Consider the following 21,407-nt stretch of genomic DNA (forward strand, 5'->3'; position numbering starts at 1 on the left):
TGAGCAGTACAAGTGGGTTTTCTTTTCTGGTTAAAATGACATGCACCCCTCCACCTGTCCCAAAAGACTTGCACAAGATCATTTGCCAACTCTCCAACCCCCACCACGTGCTTTGATGTCACAGCACTGCAGAGCTCTAAGTTCATACAAATCCATTCTGTTCAAGGTGTGCCTATTTGAAACCCATCTATTATCATTTTAGTGCTCATTCTCAAGTCTGTGCTATATTTGTACAAATTTGTGCTATAGATTCTGATATTCACAAAACAACTGGAGTGTAGAGATAGGCACCCCACAAGAAATAGCCAGATGTTAAAACAAGAGATAATAAATATGAGAGACAGAACAGCTTTGGCAGAAACCGCTGTAGGGAAGGGAAGGGTGGTTCCAGGAATTGGGAGTATAAGTTTTGATTAGGGCTGGGCCGGTATTTCCCACTTCAACTGCCTAGTTTTCTCCTTAATGAGGAAATGGGATTTTCACTTTTGCCCCACTCAAGGGAGAATTAAATGAGAACAAGGACTTGCTTTTATAGGTAAGCTGATCCAAATGTCATTTGTAAAGCATGTCCACACTGGGAACAATAGTGTTTTGAACTCATACCTGATCTTGCTATAAAATGACTATATTCATATAGGAAAGCTCTAACTGAATGTTACTGTCAGAGTAAATGCAGCATTGTATCTCTGCAATGATTGCTTTCTAACAGCAAGAGAAAAATGATTGCTTTCCGAACAGCAGCCATGTTCATGTCGATCTTCACTCCTTGCAAATGCACTGAAGTCTGAAAACACTAAGACAAGGATTAGAAGATGAGATTCTGAAAAGCAAAGTCAGCAACAGATAGGTACCTTTTTGAATTTACACTAGAAGCACTATGGATGATTCACAGACATTGCAGTTTTCATTCACCTATATATAAATTAGCTTACTTTACCTGTGATTATGCTAGAATGCGCAAACTAGTCAGTACCATAGGATGCTCACCAATATTCCATATGGAAATGCCACTAACAGTACAAATGCAGGATATTGTGAATACTTCTAAGAAATCACACATGAAATCAAAGAAAGAAGAGAATGAAAACCAAAGGATCGTTGAAGTTTCCCTTCCTCTATCACCTTTCCACATTATCAATAGAAATTTGCCACTAGGCCCCATGTGGATCAATGATCTGGGCCAAATTAAAAAATAAAAGAGGAAGGAAGATAAAATGCAGTTAAAACAAGCACAGCCATCAAAGAGAGGAATGGGGCAGAGAGAGAAAGACTAAATTATAGGTTTGGGGAAGGGGTGTGGAAATTAGAAATATCCAGTTTTATACACAGAATGACTTAAGAACAGACTTAAGAACATTAAAAGGTTTACATTTATCCAACTACAGTGTCTTTAAAATGCTGGGATTCTTTTTGCTCGAGCTGCGTAAGCAAGCTGTTTAAGAGTTTGCAAAATCTGGTTATTTTTTGCAGGCTGTACTATAAATTGTTCATTTCAGTGATACAATAGGACTACTTCATGTTCATCACAGAGTCAGTTGTTGAGTAAAATGGTCTTTGAAACACAGCAACAATGATCAAGAGCTAAAGCTTATTAATAGTTCTATGTGCTTTCATTCAGCATATAAAACCCATACTTCCCAAGAACAGACAAAATATATTAGCTATGGAAACAAGCCAAAAAAGTATTTAATCTTTATGAAAAGAGATAAAAAGATAAAAATAGTGAGTGATTCAGCTGAGGGATGGGACAAAGGGGAAAAATTACTCCAGTCAATTAATGCTGCATGCCTATTCCTTATGTTCTACAACCAATCATAGGATCATTGGGCTTGAGAGGTCCTCTGAAGTTCATTAATCCATTCCTCCTCCTCAAGGAAGACTCCACTATACCTGTGCAATTCCTGCAGATGTTTAATCTGACATTACAAATCTTTCAATGGACATTAAAAACTTCCCTCAGTCATCTATGCCACTGTTTCACTATCCTTCCATATTTGAAAGTTTGTCTCAGTCTTTCTTCCTGGAATTCAAGTCTATCACTCCTTTTCCCCATCTAGGGTGAATGAACATAGAGAACAAAAATAGGGATGGAATATTCTGAAAACTGTTACATCCTCCCACACAACTCTTCTTGAAGTTGGTAATTCCAATTCATACTTACTTTAATGTCCACACATAAAGGCACTCCATGAGTAAAAAAAAGTGTATATACATTTTAAATACACTTGATGATTTATGCAAGGAAATATTTTAAATCATATTTCACTATTACTTTCAGATATGAAAAAAGGTGCTGTAAGTTCTTTCACCGTTTTGTGTAAACTGATGAATGCTCTCAATTTCAGACAATTATCGGAACTCAACTCACGGGAATTCAACATACTTCTTGGTGTGTTAACAGCATTTTGGAAAGAACATTATACAAATAATTTCAGTTCAATGACAAATAGATTACCTGAAGTCAACTATATTATTTGTGGAGTAAGACGGCACTGAAGTTTAGGCAATATGTCAGATCCAGGTCTTCTCTCTATCTTGATGATATTTCACACATGCATGTTTAACCACTAAACTGAAATTTAAAGTTTATTTATAGTGAGTTTTTAAAAGAGATTATTAGCACTAAATTCTCATACATATGAAACAATCAGGGTTTCCACAAGGCCACAGCATCTGGTCATTCTTGCCTTAGACTAACCAACCTTAAATGTCAAAAGGATCCCAGCAACTGCTGAGCTTCTAGGACTTGCAATACTAGATCAATACTTAATTCCAATAGGATGGAAAATAAAGTACTGTTAACAGAAAATAGGTTGATATAATCAGGATGATAACTATGGAACTCCTGTTTAGGTTGCATCATGAATTGGTTGCAGTGATACTGCATTAATGTCAGCTTCTACTGAAACTCTCAATTTTCCCCCCAAACAGCTGTTCAAAGACATTAACCTGCTTTATCAACCTGAAGAATCTGGAATGTGCTTCATATCAGGGCACTGAGTGTACCAACAGGCTCTTCTGTCTCTCCCCACACCTTGCCAAGGGTTTGGCAGCCTGTGCTCAAAGCCAGTCCTGATACAGTTCAGCTAAATAAGTGGGGATCAGATTGCTGTGAGGAGAGCTGTGTGAGAAAGAGCTCCGAGAAGCCTCTCTGGGGGCCTCCTCTCCTTTGCTTGGGAGCTGCACCAGCCTTGGTCCTTGCCTAAGCTATGCTGCAGGTGTGCCCATGCCTGTTCATGCACTTCACTGGTCCTGACCCACTGACTTGACCTTGGACTGTCCTTGTCACTACAGACTTGTCTGGTAATCTGGTCTGCTGGATGAACCTCATTACTGTCGCCAGACTTGCCCTGCTCTTCTTGTTTGGTTACTGCAGGACTGCAGCCCTTGTTGGAGAGGTCACTGCCCCTGCCTGCCTTGCTGTTATCCTCAGCTCCCAGCTTCCCTTCCCTCTTGGAGCAGCCCACTCTTGTGCTCCCTCACACTTCAAAGGCAAGGCTTGCAAGGACCTGTCATCATATTTCATTGAAAGGTCTTGGGCTTGAATGCATGTCAGGCAGCTTGGCACAGCCCACCAACAATAGCTTATCTGTATTCCAGAGTTCAAGTGCTGGACACCCCGAAGGAGTCCTGCCTAACTCTGTTACCAAAATGCAAACATCTAACACTTCTCCTCACTGAAGTGAGCAATATATAAAGAACACTGCCCTCTTTCAAACACTTTATAGTCAGACCAAGGTTAGGAAATTCACTTTTCTGGATATCACTGATTCTAACCCGCTGCTGGCATCAAAATCTCTAAATTCCTAAATTAGGTCATGGGAAAAAGTAGCCTTAGGCTAAATATCAGCTCAATTAATTTACTAATTTTGACATTATATACTGTCTTTCTGCTTTAGAGACATATCAGGTGCCTACCTGCATGCATTAGAATGATATGCACTTCCTTCAGAAATATATCAGCAGCATAAAACCACCTTTGGCACAGAGACCTGTTACTGGTTAATTCTCTCTGTTTTTTTGAAACCTACATTGGTCCACTGGTTATCCAGCAGAGCATGAATTCAGTTACAGCTAAGATGGAGATTATATAGAACTTTGCCCATTCTTCATCTTATGCAACTACCCTACTCCATCATGATCTCTTGCAAGCCTTGAGCAATCAAGTGCACAAATGAAGAAACTGCTGAATGAAGAACCATCCACAAAGCAGGTGCTCCTGAACAGAGACAAGCATACTAAAGAATTCAAAGACACAGTACAGTCTCTCTTCTTGAAGGGGCACATCCCAAGTGGTGAAGTTCAGTATGAACAGTGTTTCACAGAAAGTGCAACAAGTTCACAGACAATGCAGAAATTTGAAAGCTGAAGAAAAAAACCTAAAACACAGAGAATTCTTGTCCTTTAGCTGAATGCAAAGACTAAGAGGGGACTTGATCACAATGTATGTTTCAAAGAAGGAAATACCACGTGCAAAAGGAATTTTTAAATTAAAGGAAACAATATAATTAAAACCAGAGGCAGGGAATTAAAATCAGGTAAAATTAAATCAGAAGAAAATAAATTTAACTGTGTGACCAATTAATCTATTGACTAAAAAATAAACCTTGATCAGAAAACATCAGGCTAAGATAAAAAAAGGTTTCCCTTAGTAGTTTGATTCAGTAGTAATCAAATAATAATTAGCTTTTTACTGAAATAACTGCAAAAATTTTATGGTAAGTACTGTATAGGAGACCTGACCAGATTAATAGCCTCTTTGGTTTATAAAACAGAACACTTAATAATTTTCAAGTCTCAAAGTGATTTACAGGGTTGAGATTCACTGACTCTCGCTAGATCCAAAGTTCAGGGTTCTTTGGATTTAGCAAAAAGGCAAATTATAAAGCTTTTTAAAAAGCAGCTACAAAGTTCCTTTAAGATCAAAGGTAAAATTAATTCCTTTGTCTATGTAGCAGACTATTTATGTAAATGAAAGTTTTGCAGGATAAAAACCAATAAGAGATGCTGTCTCCTGCTTAGCAACAAGCATTCTGTTGGCAATCAAAAAGATGAGAAACATAATAATCAATCATTTCCTTAACACAGGTTCAAGTTTCTTAAGTTATTTAACTAAACTGACTTTGAAGGAATGGAGACTACTTGTATGGCCTTAATTTGCTGGGTATATAGACATACACTACATGATACCTGCTGAATTATGGCTTTCTTACCAAAACATGTTAAACCAAGGATTCCAAGTAAAGGCAATGTTCACCAAACTTTAGCTTAATAAGATTATCCTTTCTAGATCCCCCGTTGTGCATCAGTGTGGCAACAGAGATTTCCTTATAGGGTGACTCACAACAATGCAAGCTTGCCATTCTCCACTGCCCTCACGATGACCATTTTTTTGCCTCCTCTTGGCCATAGAGGCAGCCTAAGAACATAAAGTCAAAGTCAGTTTTTGAAAAACACAGTTGTATGTCACCCTACTAGGAGCATAAAAGAAAAGCAAAATTCATAGTGCCCTTGTAAAGAAAGTTTTCAGACAAAATAATTCACCCTTGATCTTACATCTAAGCAGTCACAAATAAAGAACTTTTCAGAAAGCAAAACCCCACTGCTTAAGTTAAAAAAAAGACAGGCAGCCTTGTTGTATAGATAAATTCTTATATAGACTACATCCAGGGTTACACAATAACCAGCTGCTGATGCCTTCTGCACAAATACAGCCATACTGGAGTTTATAATACACCAAACTTACAATGTCCTTTTGCCAATACTTACATTTTCATAAGCCTGTTAATACAGGGTTTAGTAAGTTCTGGTTTCCCTGTCCATCACTTTAACAAAATACAAATACATTTGTACTGTGAAGTCCCATTTTCAAATGAAAAATAAGAGAAAAGCAGTTTCTTAAAAAAATTAACATAAATCAATGAAACCGTTGCCCTCTTCCACGTTTGCTCTTGAGGTGGCCAGCAGAACGCCTGAGTGTTTTCCTCTCTTGACGATGTTGTTTCTCAGCTTCCTGTTGTTTCTTTTGCTGCTCTGACTGGAATATTAAAACAAAAATAGACATGAATTAGAACTCCAAACCTCAAAAAATAATGACAGTACTAAAAGTCGGAAGAGTTCCAGAGCACCAAACAGTAAAAACTTTACTAGTGCTTGATGTAGAATTATGGGAATGCGACAATGTAGTAGTTTTAGCATACAAGTTTACAAAACGGTATTTTATTCTACTCAGGTTCTTGTAAACTTACATAACACCTCATTATTCAAGTATCTGTATATTTAGTTAGAATTTCTTCAGGGAAATCTGGAAATGTTACTATAAAAGTTCTCACATTATCTTGTTTTACACTGTACCCATTGATCCTGGCTATCTCTAGGCACTATCATTCTTAGTCATTCAGGAATCTGAGACTATTACCTATCTTGGTTAAAAAGTATTATCATATTTAATATTTGCACAACTGCATTTTGAAAAGACAGAAAGGACAGTTAGTTAATTTCACTGAAACAGATGGGTTTTCTAAAAACATTAAAAGTATTTGATATGCTGTTTACAATTCTAGATTTTCCATGTGAAAATGATTAAAAATCTCTGCTCATGTGGCACATGCTCTGTTAATGTTTTTCCTCTTCATCAAAAATACACTGAAAGGGTTTCATTTACATACTACAGAGATGAAAGGGCTCTCACAGCCATAAAATGCTGTCTTCTTTGTAAGACTAAGGCTTGTCTTCAAACTAAGCATAAATTGGAACTAGTGGACTTGAACTAGCCAAGCTCACGCAAGTGTCTGTGCTACAAAATACTCCAGGAATTAGAGTGACTTCAAAACAGCAGCAAAGGATGACTGGATTAACAGAGAGATAGAATTACTATAACTCAAACAGCTGCATCCCTACTGCACCACTAATTCTGTACCAGCAGCACTCAAACATCAGTCCATCTCTCCCTAAATCTCCCATTAAAAGTATCTTTTGAACTTGAGCTAGAGATTCGTGTGCATAGACAGAATTTGAGCTGAGGTGAGATATGAACCAATTTAACAAACGTAGCAGTAAACTCATACCTGTATTATGGTAATAAAAGTTAATGATCTTTAGACTTTGCTGAAATTTATTGGCTCATTTTCCCTACAAGCAGGGATCAAGAAACCCGCTATATGAATATATAAGTGGTTCCTTGCTGTCTCCAGACTTCATCTGAAACAGTCTTGAGAAATATTTCTTAGTTTAATGTTTACTGTTACAGCCAGTATACTGAAATTGGCTTGATTTGCATTAAAAGCTTTGGGTTTTTTTTATAAAAAAAGTACTCTACATCACCTCCTTTCTTTAAGTAATTTAGAAAACCTGTTATTTTATCGTACCTATTTGGTATGATAAAGCATGCTGAAATTGAAAAACAGGATGCAATACCGAGGTACCCCCTGAAAAGCAAACTGTGAAATATCAATGACAAATGATTGTAGCACTGGATTTGTCAGTGGTTATTGGGCACTTGGAGAGCTGTTAACACGACTCAACAGCTACAATGCAACAGCCATATTCAGCCTCAATTCCACTGACCTACAAGGTCAAATGATATCAATCCTATGGAATCATAACCCCAAATCTTTCTACTTACTCCTAAATACATCTGCACTTTAAAGACAGGGCATCACAAAGCAGAAGTTAATAATGATTGGAGTAATACTAAATTCCTTCTTGGCTTGCCAACTTCATTCTTTTCATCATTTTGAAAGTGTCATAAGTGAGCATACTGCATGGCATGAATTCTTCCTAGTTCTCCCTGCTCTGTTTCTTGGGACTTCAGAACATATACCCAGTGGACTGTTTATTTGACAGAAGCCTTCTAAGTCTTATTTTGTTATTCTGTTCATAGGAGAAAAAGATCCCCACTTTAGAGGCACAACTTATGTATTTCAGTAAAGCAATATTATTAACAGTTATACACAAACAAATCCATATGCATTAACAGAAACATAATTAAAAAAAAAAATCATATCCAATGGACTCATGTAAAAACTACTTTCTGAACCACTGCCACATCCGTCCTCTCCCTCCTTACTCCCAAATCTTCACAAAACTGCTAGTGGAAGATGATAGTTCATTGTTCACCATCAACTGCAAGAAACCTTGTGGCTCAGCACTTTTTAATTTAAAACTACTATAAAAAAGACTATGTTTTAGGAGCCCTGCAAAGCCCATTTAATTAGCTGCAAGGCACTAATGTAGCTAAAGATGGTAAAAGCCCTGGAATGGTGATAGCAGTGGAATCTGTGACTTATTCCACAGTCAACACGTTTTAAATTCCAGAAATACAGGAATCAAAAACATATGAAAAAGGACATCTGAAAAGAGACAGTAATCATGTAAAAAATAATGCAGAAACATTCCAACAAATTTGATTATTTAAAGTTTTTATTCAAGTGTACCCAAAGTGATAATCAAATAACCGCTTAAACATTCTTGTGATAGTAGTGTAGTTTTATTTCTGTGATACAAGAGTATTTGACCAGTGGTAAGGAGAAATGTATTACAGAAGACAAGTTTACCTGAGGAAAAACAGTTTTAACTGAAGTACCTTTTGTCAGCTGAAGAATCTGAAGAATGAACATGAATCTTCAGCTTTTATAATATGTCCTTGCTTCAGTTCTAAAACAGTTTTCTAGCAAAAAAAATCCCTAAGTGTTCCACAAATCTAGCAAATGCATGCATGCATTTCACTACACATACATTAGGATCTACAAAATTCCTTACAACAGGAAATAAAAACCCTATGGGAAAGGTAGGTAGGCAGAATTCAACTACATACTTTAAATGGAATTTGGCAAGTAGAACAGGACCAGGACTCATTCTTGTGATTTGTGTTACAAAAGTTCAATGACAGAAGTGGCTGGGAGCTCTGTTTTTATCACGCTGAGACTCAGCATCATTATCAACCAAAAGAAAGCCTGTCACCTACAGCATCCTGATTTTGTTTAGAACTGCAAACCAAGATCTGATCAGTCCTGGCACAGATGTCAGGTAAGGTCACAAGCTTCTGATGGTACGTCTGCAAATAAACTATCAAAAGATGGAAGCCAGCATTTTCCACCAAAACATAAGTTTTTATGAGTGCTGCCTGAGTTATAAGGGCATAAACACAGAGTACTACCAGAGGCTTTCATTTTCTTGGCAAGAAGCAGAAGACTTGGCAGCTTATAAAGAAACGAAGAGGGACATTTGTTTGACGGTTTTAAAGTTCCTGTTCTTTCATGCAAAAACTAAAGTTACTTGTGTATTATCTTAAAAAAAATTATATATATAGCTCACCTTTTTTAATTTGAATGTTGCCTGTTTGCTGCCTACTGTGGTATCAGACACACTGAGCGTGCCAAGTTTTTCTTCAAGCTTTAAACGATCTCCAAGAGTTTTCCTGCAGAGAATAATTAACATTAGTTCTATTCTTGCCATCTTATTACTATAATAAAGACTGATAATGCAGTCAAAACTAATCTCAGATTCTCTGAAACCCTCAAATGCCATAACTCTCAAAAATAAACATTCAATAAACAGGAAGAAATGCAAGCCCAAATCATTCCCTCCAGATATTGCTTACAGTAAATTCATTTTTTAAATTTATGTAAAGTCTTTTTTTTTTTCCTTTAATCTGAGAAACAAATCTTGCCCTTCCATTGCAATAGTCTTCTATGAAATGTCAGAAAAAGTCAGGTATATTCAGCTGCACTTGTAGGTACAAGTCACAAATAAAAATACAAGTATTTTAAAGCCAGATGTGTCCAGTTTGCTTGAAATCTTTTATTTCTGAAGTCTTCCCTCCACTTTGGAGGGAAGGAAATAATCCTGAATATATTTTCAAGTTAATTCATCATAGAATGCATCACTTCACTGATGGAGATAAACTACTTAATCCAACTATAAATGATTGTTTTGACACTGAGCCTGGAACAGTGTAATGCAAACAGTTAAAAAAACAAAACAAAACAAAAACAAAACCAGAATAATGTAAACGACTGATAAACAAGACAGATCCTGACCCTATAAAGAGCTTTACACGAGCGTATGCCATGAGCTGCATGGTGCTTGTCAGTTAGTTTCTGTAAGCTCTCTGGTATACACACTGTCTCTCAGGCACTGAACTCTCGCATTTGTCTACACAGGAGTTAGCTACCGTGGCTGAAACAGATAGCACTTCCAGCTCTCCTCCCACTGGAAGTTAATGCCCCTACAAAGGTAGGACGTGTGGACATGGCTCACTTGTTCCAGGTTACAAGCTGATATCTAATATCACCACTCAGGACTTCAGTATGTTGGGATGTAAACTGGAACAGCTGAGGAGTAGAAATACACCTTGTTTCCTCATAGTTCCCAGCGAAGGGGTGAGGCAGTCAGTGAGAGGTGGTACTTGCTCCAGCCAGCCTTGCTAAACGCATCTGTGATTCCTAACATAACAAGTCCTTCATCTATAATCTGGGCCCTATGGACTTCCTTACAAGTAGGTAATGAGAACTGAGAATGACATGGCTTGCACGACCAGTTCAGTAAGGAAGACAAACTTATTCTGTGATGTACTTAGAAAACGTTCATATACCTGTAAATAAATTCAGTTTTTGCAATTTGAGATATTGCTATTAGTACCCAATTAGATCTTTCTGAAGAGGGGTAAAAGATTACTTTTTTGTACAAGTTTTAAAGTGTATGCATTAATAGGATGCTAGTACATACATTTTTGCAAATTACTTTTATGAAAGGTGGGAAATAAGTCATCATAAAAATACGATAAGCAGCAATAAGCATGATAAGCAGCCACTAAAGGCCACGGAACTTCCATGCATGAAAGGCTCACAGATTGTGCCTTATGTATGAAATCTCTGAAGTCTGCTGAATTTCAGATAATGAGCTGTTTATGTAACAAAGACTTTTCAGATTAACTACAAAAAATCACTGTCAAGAATTGCTTTATTTCTCATGACTAGGTACTTTGACTGTATCTTTTCTGTAGTATATTTTTCATTGAGTACATGTAAAAACTTGTGTGAATCGGGAAGACAAGCTAAGCCTTAGAGCTAACTATGGCAGAAGATCAGTCACTGACATTGTGGTGGGATTTCTACATTCAAGTGAAGTTCCATTTTTCTCCCCTTTGAAAGTGAATTGGAGAAATATGGGCTACTACCCAGCAATTATTTAGCATGACTGCCTAGATACTGCTTTGGTCAGGAGAAAAATTAAAATGAGGAGATATTAGGAAAATGGTTTGGGATTGCAATTTTACTGAATAAATGAAGGTAAGGCTATATTTATCTGGAAATATGCAACCCCAAATGATAGTGAATTGTACACACTGTGATATACAAACACTTAAAACAGTTATTTTTCTTCTTTTTAGCATCCTCAATAAATTGATTCAATGGATCTATTAAAAGCTTTATTAAAAACGCTGTCCCTGCTCTATAGTTAAAAAAAATGTCTGGGTGCTTCTGTTTTTCCTCCTAATAAGGAAGAGAACAGTTTTTAGGACTTTATCTTCTGTTTATGTTAGCAATACCTAGGAACATCAACTCTATTTTTGATGGCTTTTTTTGACTTTCTGGGCCATTTCAGGGAATATATGTATTGACTGTCATACTTTAAAGTATCACTACTGTCATTTTTAGTTTTGATATGCTCTAACTTTAATAACAAACATTTTAAAGGCAAACTCACAAAAAATCAAGAGACCTCTTAGTACACTGATAAAAACCCTTTCCTTTTATGTATTTCTTTTAAGTTATTATGTAAAGAACTTATATAATAAGTAAACAAAGAAAAGCTTAAGTTTTGCATCTTTACAAACACCTGCAGCACATTTTTATGCATAAGCACAGGAGTGTGAGAGGGGAAAATGGAATGTAGAGAGACTTGAGACAAGGCATCTGTTGTGCTCATGAATAAATTTTGCAGCTTCTCTGAAAAAGAAATGTGTAGACTGTTGGTCTACTACGAAATTTATAGTATGCACCACTGCTTTAGAAGTTGGGCTTGGAGCTGTGCTGAGTCAGGAACATGTCAAAAGAAACACCCAGTTTTATATAAGTCATAAACTGTTTCCTCAGGTAGAACATTATATGATTAGAGAAAAAAAGAACACCTAGCCATTAAGTGCATAGTGAAGGTATTAAGGTACTTAATTATATTGGTCACAGACCATCATTCCATAGCTCGGATAAATCAAATCAAAGACAAACATGCCAGACTCACCAGATTGTACATGCCACTACAGTCTTTCCAATTTTCAGTACATTACTTGAATTAATTGCTTTTATGCTGACTACTTATCACTGAATAAGGCCAACAGAAAACATATTTAGGTATTTTCTCCATAAAATTCTAGTATGTAAAAATGCTTATTAACAAAAACAAGTCATCTCACAATGTTGACTAATTATGACTGCAGAATCATATCAGTTACAGAGGATTAGAAACAGACATCAGCTGATAATTTTAAAATTTGTTCTAAGAACTCGAGGAATATCAAACTATACATAGCCTTAATAACGGCTGGATGAGCACGAATTGGATCAGCGAGTATGGAAATAAGCGTTCAGACAAAAAAAAAAATCATGAAAAGACAATTCAATGAAGGTAACTCATAGACAAACATAAAGGATATAACACCGTCACATCCATTTTTTGTCACCCTATTCTATCTTCAATTTTGTCTTCAATCATGACGTTATATCCGATCCACGTATTTCTCAAACAGCAGGCTCATCTAACATAAGCCACCCTAATTATGCACCACACCTTGCAAAATATTCTGCACAGTATTAACAGTGAACCTTAAGATATATTCTCTCTTCCCCCAAAGGGAGCCTTTTACATGTCCTCCCATGTATTATTACATGTCTTACCACATTTTAAGTCATCTGTGATATTCCTCCATCCATTGGACAGTTCTATAGTATTTGCTTTCATTTTTTTCTGACCGAAGCAATGATTTTTCCCTCCCCCTAAACACTGGATGAAAGAATTTATTTCCTCCTGTATTGCACTATACTATTTTTTTTTCCTGAGTGTTTCTTCTTTACACCTGCTTTGGCTTATTTATTTAACTTTCAGTCTGCTTGTTCACATTTAGGCCTTCCATGTTTTAAATTAAATGAAAAGAAATCTTAATATTTCAAATTGAGAGTCATCCTTCTAACAACACAGAAAACCTACAATAGCAAAAAGTTGCTTCATCTTTTGGATGGAAGAAAAAAAAAAAAGAAGAAAGTTGATGGAAAAAATCTACTAAGAAGTGCAAGAGTCCAGAATGAATGGGTATATTCAGTAAAGAGAACAAAAAAACCCCTGTTTGTAAACATTTGCTGATAGAAAACAGGTAAGGGAAACACAAGCATCAGTTCTGCAGAATTGCTATAAATTCTAATTTATAAATCCTGCTAGTTGTATTTAAAGAGATTTTACAGGTATAATATGTAAATCATAGATTACCGTAGAATCAACAAAGAAATCAGCCCCACTATGTGTATTATTCTTTTTTTTCTTTCACTGTATCATTTAATTCTAAATAAAAGCATAACAGCTATTATTGGATCCATCTAGTGCAGTAACGTGTTTCTGACATTGGTCAAAATTCTGCTCTGTATCCATACGTTGCAAGAACTTTGAAGATATTGTTTCTCAAGGCTTTAATATTGGTGCCTACTCTCCAACTAATAAAAGGCTATTAAATCTCAACTTCAGAAGGGCTTAACTCACCTCTGAAAAAAAATCAGTAAGATTTGTGGGTGTTAAGCACCTCAAAGCCAAGTCCTTTAGTCTGCAAATCTAAAAGATAAACGTGCTCTTTATATAGCACCCAACTACTTCAGTTTATCAACAATTTAAGGATAAAAGTGAAATGTGAAATTCAAATAAAAAACACAAGTCTGATTTTTAGTATTGCAAAAAGAAAAATAGAAATAGTGAGTCCTGACAACAAAGGGAAAGCATATTTTGTTAAAAGTTTCTGGATGCTGTAAAAATATCCAGACCAGAAGATTTTTCTTTTACCACCCTGGATCCTACCCCCAAAATAGTGATTAATCATGCACTATTCTAGTCTTTTGGCGGATCAGATCAAAAAGATTCAGGCTGTTAACCTCTTTATGACACTCATGGAGAAATATAGCCAGTTCCACAGACAACAGTGTTGTTATTCCTGTGAGCAGCAGTTTACCAGCACTGAGTAGGGGATCCCCAAATCTGTCTCAGAATATTGACTTTTACTCATCTCATTTTCATTGTCCCTCTCCCGTATTTTAAACATTACACTCATTTAACTAGAAAATAAAACTTTTAACTGTGTCCCTGTAAGTTATATCCCTGAATCACCAGACATGGCTTTACTAATAAGTGTTTCCAAGACTATCATGCCAACTAACCAAATACCATTGGCCTGCACAGTAAAGAAATACTTGATAACCCCACACCCCCACCTATTAAAATAAGAACATTAGTCTTACTTCATTAATTTTTGTTTTTTGGCAGAGTCTTTGAAGCTTCTGAATTCCTCTCCTTCTTTAATCTCAAAAAATTGAGGTTTCAGTAATGTTTGCTGATCCTCCTTGAACCTTTCCTGCCGCTTTACTTTTTCCTCTTGGCGTAGAAGTTTGCGCTGCTTCCTGACCTCTTCAACCCAGCCTTTTTCATCATCTGAACTCTCAGAACTTTCTGCATCACTCGGTTTTCCTTCTGGTTCTTCTTCCTCTTCCTGTAGACAAAAATAGTTTAAAATAAGAAATCATCAACTAATTTTCTTTTCAAACCATTCCTGCAAATAGAGTACATGACAGCTTTACATAAGCACAGTTGAAGAGAACTTAAATTTGAAAAAAGCAGTAACAGCAAATGAAGCAGAAAACAGATTATAAAATTACCTCCACCTGCACATTACATGTTTTTCTAATCTATATTTATGTAGACATAATATTATTCAGATCTGAAAACAAACCATGATAATATTATAAATTATATCTAAATCACTGTAGCTGGCAGATATTTTCCACTTCTTTCCTCTTTTCTTCTTTCTAGGGTAAAAAGTCTGAATGTCTGAAACAAAACAAAAAACTACAGATTTTTCCTAATAGAAAATATTTTACCTGTTCTTGTGCTTCCCTTTCCTCTAAGATCTTTAGTTTCTTCTTTCTTTTCTCACTTATTTTAGAAACAAGTGGGTTAAGCAGCCTAAATTCTTCACTCTGCTCATCTACCTGGAAATCTGGGTTCTCAAACATGACCTTAAAACGATCATCTTTGAGAAGGCTAGGCAGATTCTGGGAAAAAAGCAAAGTATGAGTTAGTCACAAAATTCTAAAACTGGTAAAACAAAGCTCATTCAATTAACACCTCTTTAATTAAAGAAAACCCCCAAACAGTATGGGAAATGCCAGTTGCTTTCTCCTTCTAGGTCAAATAAAAAAATTTCTAATTTATTCTAATTATGTTTTATCACTTTTACGAATCAAGTAACTATCATTCTAAGAATCAAGTAACTATCATTTTAAACTATTTGTAAGCAAGATGGTTTCTTATGCACACTACAGAGAGCTTAAATACCCTATTACTAATATTTTTGAATTAATGTTTCTCAGGTATTCAGCCAGCTAATCTGGAGATGTGTTGATATCCATTGGCTAATCAGTAGTACCTCCAAAGAGAATACCCTGCCTGATCAGGATGATCCTGTAACATATAAAACAAATTATTACAGTAAAACACATCTTTATGCAACGCTATTATTGTTTTAGTGTAAATACTTAAGAGGAAGTGTTTCTGTACATGTCATACAGTTTTTCTATGCTGCCCTCACATACAGCAGTGGAAAAGTCAGTTTGTTCCTGTTAAAAGAAAATTAAGCCAGTGTAATTTATGCCACTGATGAATTAGGCATAGTTCAAGCTTACGTGAATAAGCTGTTGTTGTTGTTTTAAATCACTGAATACATAGCTTTTTATCATAAAAAGCTTGTCTGTCAATATTGCCAAACTTAAGCACATTTATCCCACCTCAACATTAAATTTCCATAGCTATCTAACAAGGGGGAAAAAAAAGATACAGAAAAGAACAAGTGTAAATCTCAGAAGATGTTGCAAATGTGTGACTTGCAGTTTTATTTGGAAAATAAAATTCCCATCCCAAAGCCTCAAATACATCGCTCTTCCTAAGATTCTTAATGCCATTTCAGGAAAATAATCAGAATATGTTTTTATGTACTCTTTTTAACCACTTAAAAATACAATCCATATTCCTAGACAAATTCCCCCTCCCCATTTATTGAATGCATATTTCCACTGTAATAGAGGCTTGGAAAGTTTGTATTTAAGGTTTAATCACCACCTCCTTTTTCACCAATTCATGCTATCACCTCAGTTATAACACATAAGGTTTCATGAGATGCTCCAAGAAGTTAGTCTGCCTTGCTTTCTATTTTATGAATGCTATATTTCTGTGAGAATAAACACTTATAGAATGACATCTACGTAAAGCACCAGAGTTTTCTGCTAATTTACAGAGACCAAAAAGGCAAATTTCTGCTATGCCACTCTTTCCTACCAGATATTAAATACTAATTCATTTTTTCCTTTATATAACATCTAAGATAGAAATGGATTACTTTCAACATCAACTATTACCAACTGTTGCATAAGAGTGAACCATTTTGGCTACTTCATAAAATGTAGTTAACATTTTACTAAAAATACTAACAAATGGAGTTCATGTGTACAAAGAAAGGAAATTATACTGCAGTGCTACTCTGTGCAACTGCCTGTTCTTCATTTCTACAGATAATGCCTATCTTGTGATCACCACCAAAATACTAACAAATTTTAAAAATGGTTTTTTTTGGACAACTTTGTTATTGATGCTGCATTTAGCTAGCTTCTGGATTGCTATGCAGCTCACATCATCTTCACAGTGAGTATTTCATCATTATACACTTCTTATATAGGTGACTGAAAGTTACTACATGGCATTCTCGGTGCTCCAGCTGCAGTGAAGTCCACCTCTCAGAATAAGCTATCTACAGAGTTAAGAAACAATGGAATTTTGAATCTGTTTGGCCAGATAACAGTAATCAATCACTGTAAAGCATTTCTATTGCCATGTTCCCTCCAAAACAAAAGCTCACCTTTTGTTTCCTTTTTCTAGCAGCTTGTTGCTCCTCCTCTTCTTCAATCAGTTTGAGTGCAAGCTCTTTATTGACCTTTGGAAGTTTCTGATGAGAGGAAAGCAATTAATCAATATATTCTTTTTTCATGCACAAAAAACCTACATGATTTAAATTCATGAGTTTTACCTCCAAAGCTTTTTTTTTTTTTTACTCCATGTAACACTTACTCCGGATCAAAGTAAAAAACTTATCCAGCCAGTATGATCATATTCAAACTTTGCATGCTATTTTAACAGACTAAGTGCTTCCTACAAAAACAGCATTACATTTATTAGCTTTTTCATTTATTAGATTGTTACCAACTGGATTAAGAAAAAAGGAGAGGGTCCCCAAAACAGTGATCTTACTTAAGATAAACAAAAAGTACATGTGGACATTTTAGTAAGTGACCGAAAGTACATCATACTAAGAAAAGATAGTTCTTATTCATTATTACAGCCATTACTGAAAGAGCTCCTTGGTTCGTTCAGAACATTTCCAAGTACTAGTAAGGTTTGGAGAAAACTTACATAGAGCTTCAGTATTCTTCTTCCCTTGTAAGGCATTAGGTTTGGTACTTTGAAAGCATTTATTTTTCCTTATATGCTGAACAAATTCAATTTAGAAAGCTACCAGGTAGAAACACGGAGCCCCACAATAGTATTTTTATACATCTCTTTTGGAGTATTATATTTTAATGGCCTAAGTCATTTGGTTTAATGACAGAAGTAGAAACTGTAAGTTTCATCACTGGGTTATCTGCTCAACTGCCAAATGTGATGAGAGCTGTTCTTTACTGTTTAGTATCACCTTTTCTCATTTGCAGGATTCATATGAATGGAAATTTTACGGTTCTATTAAAAAAATAAAATAAAAACTAACTTTACTTTGTATCTCTGATGATAAACAGAATCAAATCCCAGTAATTACATCTCTGAGATATAATGAAGACTGTACTCTTTATGAATAGTTTTCTCCAGAGGCTCACTCACTGGAAACAGGATTTACCTTTAGTTGAACTCTCTGTGCACGTGTTTCTTCTATTTTCTGTCTTATTTTCTCCCTTCTGTATTCTTCGTAAGCAAATGGGTTGGCCATCATTTTTGCCTTTAATCAAGCAGAAGTTAGTAAAGAAAAAATATCACTAATGCAAGAGACAGCCCTCTACTTGGAAAAAAATTAGCACAAATATTTTATTGTTAAAAGCAAAAATTTACAAGAATCAGCCTTATTTACCTTATGATAAAGTCTTATGTCCATGAAAAAACCATGCATATATGCTCTGAGTAATGACGATCCAATGAGATGAGCAAGGCCTGGGAAAAAAAATTACAGAGGATTTCAAAGAACTTTGATATATAAAGAACTCCTATTTCAAGCAAGTCACTTCACTTACTCGGTTCAAGACAAACAAGCACTACCAACACATCAGTCTCTCTAACAGTCACATCTATTAAATCAAGACTGAGTAAAACCACAAGAAAATCAGGCCAGCAAGAAATATGAACTACTTCAGAGCAATACAGTCTTTTTTTCTTGTCATAATATATGTCACTGTGCACTTTCTAAAGCTGCCCACATGCACTAAACGCTAAAGAAAATTTAGAAGGAAAAATCTGAGAGAATTTTTTTTTGAAAATCCATACACATTTGACTATCACTTTTTTAGTGTGCTATAGAGATGTTTTAACTAAAGAGTTTTGCCTTGGATCACTATCTTTGAAGAATCAACATGTTGAAAGAAATACAGTACCACATCAGATCATAAAACTGTTACCCTAGGCCCTAACCTAAGTAAGAATGAAAATACTTAAGTGTTCTCAGATTTTCGTTCCATGTATCTTCACAAAATTCCAAAACTGAGAAAAAGAGAAGCTTTTTATAACAAAATCTCCTCTGCAGACCCTGGATCTTTAGAAATTAAGAATTAACAAACTTATTATTAAACAAAAAGTGAGATAACTCTGTGCACCTCAGAAAGCAAAGTTCTCTCTACAAAGTTTTAACTGTTTCCAGGAGTCAATCTTCCTGCATATTCCAAAACAAGAGTACTCTAGTTAATGGCTAGTAATACAAAAAAAAAGGACACTAGGACATATGGAGTGAAAGGCACCCTTTAAGCTCATTCTTTATTTGAGAACTTGCATTTATGGGGAAATCAATTTGACTAAGTTATAGAGCATTAAAGCAGAAGAACTATTCCCAGTCAGCTCTCTGTGTAGATAACACCACAATGCCTTAATCCTTCCAGTTTCAAACAAGGATTTGCAGGCTACATTCAGACCACCTACTTTAGAACACTAATGCTTAAGATGCTTTGGAGGACCTTCTCCTTGTAAGGCCTCTTGTCAGGCCTAAGTCAATTGCCATAAAGTAGCATTTTATTCAGAGGTAAAGAAATTTAAACTAACCTGGAGTAAAGCACTACAAAATCACAATACATAACAGGAAGAAAAAGGACTAACTAGTTTGAGTGAAACATACTTCCTCTGCTAGACCATTTTCAGTACTCTAGTACCATACACGTTAAAACTGTATTTCTATTGGCCCTAGAATGATTTTTATTTTCTGAAGGAAAAATATTACATTTAATGAAGATATCGTATTGCAGGTGAATCTTTTTTCTAATTTTGCTATGAGTTGCAACATACTGTTAGAGAACCTAAAAAATATTTTGAAAGCTAAATGAACTTTTCCTGTGCCTTCCACTGAGCGTCTGAAAGCACACACACAGATTCCTAGACATATTATATCAGCAAATATCAATCTTCTCCTTGGGATAAAAATCTGAGAAACACAAACATCTATTGTTACACTGGGCAGGAACCACAGAATGTAAAGCCATCAGTCTGGTATATTAATAACCAAGAGGACTGGCAGAAACTATCGCCAGCAGATTTCTAACAGTCCTCCATGTTGCTTATTCGTGTGTCACATCTGAACTACAAACCTACACATGTAAATGATCTAAAACCGAACAAAGGAGCCAATTAAAGAGGGGATTCAAGTTTTTTACCTAAATTTTCAAGGTCTTTTCTGGTAACAAATTTGTAATCATCATAAACTGTGCTCTCTGGATTCTCTTCCAGCTCTTCAGTCAAGTTGTCCAAGAAGGAACACCATTTTGGGGCAGGTCCTAAAACCTGTGAATATGAAAGAATGTTATAAAATTGTATATTCTTACACAGAAAACTATAGCTAGGCTCTCAGCTACTGTGTGGTAATATAAGAATAAACAAATCCCTCTGAAAACAAATGTACCTTAAGAACAACAGCAGTTAGAAAATGCAATTAAACCTACTGCTTGCATTACCGATAAAGAATACTATAAATTATATAAGGATTATTTTAATTTAGGTCATTTATTTGAGGCCAACAATTTAGAGGCTTCATGTTAAGCTGCTTCAAGTGGTCACATTCTGACTGATTAATTTATTAAAAGCTACCCTCAGAGCCAAACATTATAGATACAATTATGAACTTAACTAATGGCACTAGATATCAAACTAATCTGCAAAGTACAGCTGGATCTTGAACTCATTAGCTCACTAAGCAATCATGTTAAATCCTATTCTGTCATATTTATTTTAATTAAAACAAAACACCACATGCACATTTCATAGTTTTTATTCAAGGAAAAACCCATATTTTATAAAGAGGTAATGGGAAATATTAAGCAAATAGCTGCATATTTCCACTGTGAGGCAAAGGATTTATTGAACAATATCACGTTGCACTTTTCCATACACGCTTCCTCCAAATTTCCCAAGTTAACAATTATCTCCCTTCACCCTTCACTCCCGCTGTCCTGGTTGGAATCACTCTCTAACCTGAGGCATACAACCATACTTGCTGTGACAGTATTATTATTTTAGTAGGTGAGCTAGCTGAATGGAAAAAATCCAATACTACATTTTTCTCTCTGGAGCAAATTAATTGATGTTTTAGGACTTAAAGTGGCTAGTTAACTTCTGCAGAGTGTGACTTTCAATGAGACTTCCAATTTTTCTGCTGAAAATTCACATGAAAAACTCCTCAATCAAAATGACAATATGGAGAGTAATGACAATACTAGTAATGGTTGTCATTCAAAACCAGCATTAAAATCTTATTTGATTACAGAAACAAATAGAAGTGATTGTATATCTATAAAATATATACAGTTTGTTTTCACATGATAGCTGTGGTAACAGTATGAGATAATGTTTCACATTTTAAAAATGTG

At 35.5% G+C, this 21,407-nt stretch overlaps 1 protein-coding gene across 2 annotated transcripts in view; it reads right to left on the reverse strand.

Moving 5' to 3' along the window:
- Nucleotides 1–4,658: 4,658 nt before the first annotated feature.
- Nucleotides 4,659–21,407, reverse strand: part of NOL10 (nucleolar protein 10) — a 55,816-nt gene continuing 39,067 nt past the window's right edge. Inside the window, exons 14-22 of one of the 2 annotated variants that reach the window (XR_010883841.1) lie at nt 20,199–20,325; nt 18,419–18,498; nt 18,191–18,289; nt 17,162–17,248; nt 15,132–15,305; nt 14,496–14,743; nt 9,316–9,418; nt 7,625–7,872; nt 5,953–6,037 (exon numbers count right to left, since the gene is read on the reverse strand). Coding sequence is in view for 1 of the 2 variants with exons in the window: in XM_067294289.1 (XP_067150390.1) it covers nt 5,918–6,037; nt 9,316–9,418; nt 14,496–14,743; nt 15,132–15,305; nt 17,162–17,248; nt 18,191–18,289; nt 18,419–18,498; nt 20,199–20,325 (1,038 nt within the window). In the remaining variant the exon portion in view is untranslated. Of the gene's footprint in view, nt 6,038–7,624; nt 7,873–9,315; nt 9,419–14,495; nt 14,744–15,131; nt 15,306–17,161; nt 17,249–18,190; nt 18,290–18,418; nt 18,499–20,198; nt 20,326–21,407 lie in introns of both variants that reach the window. The other variant, XM_067294289.1, reaches the window with a different exon arrangement.

This window comes from Apteryx mantelli, chromosome 3 (assembly GCF_036417845.1).
Source record: "Apteryx mantelli isolate bAptMan1 chromosome 3, bAptMan1.hap1, whole genome shotgun sequence".
In the NCBI taxonomy this organism is placed as follows: domain Eukaryota; kingdom Metazoa; phylum Chordata; class Aves; order Apterygiformes; family Apterygidae; genus Apteryx; species Apteryx mantelli.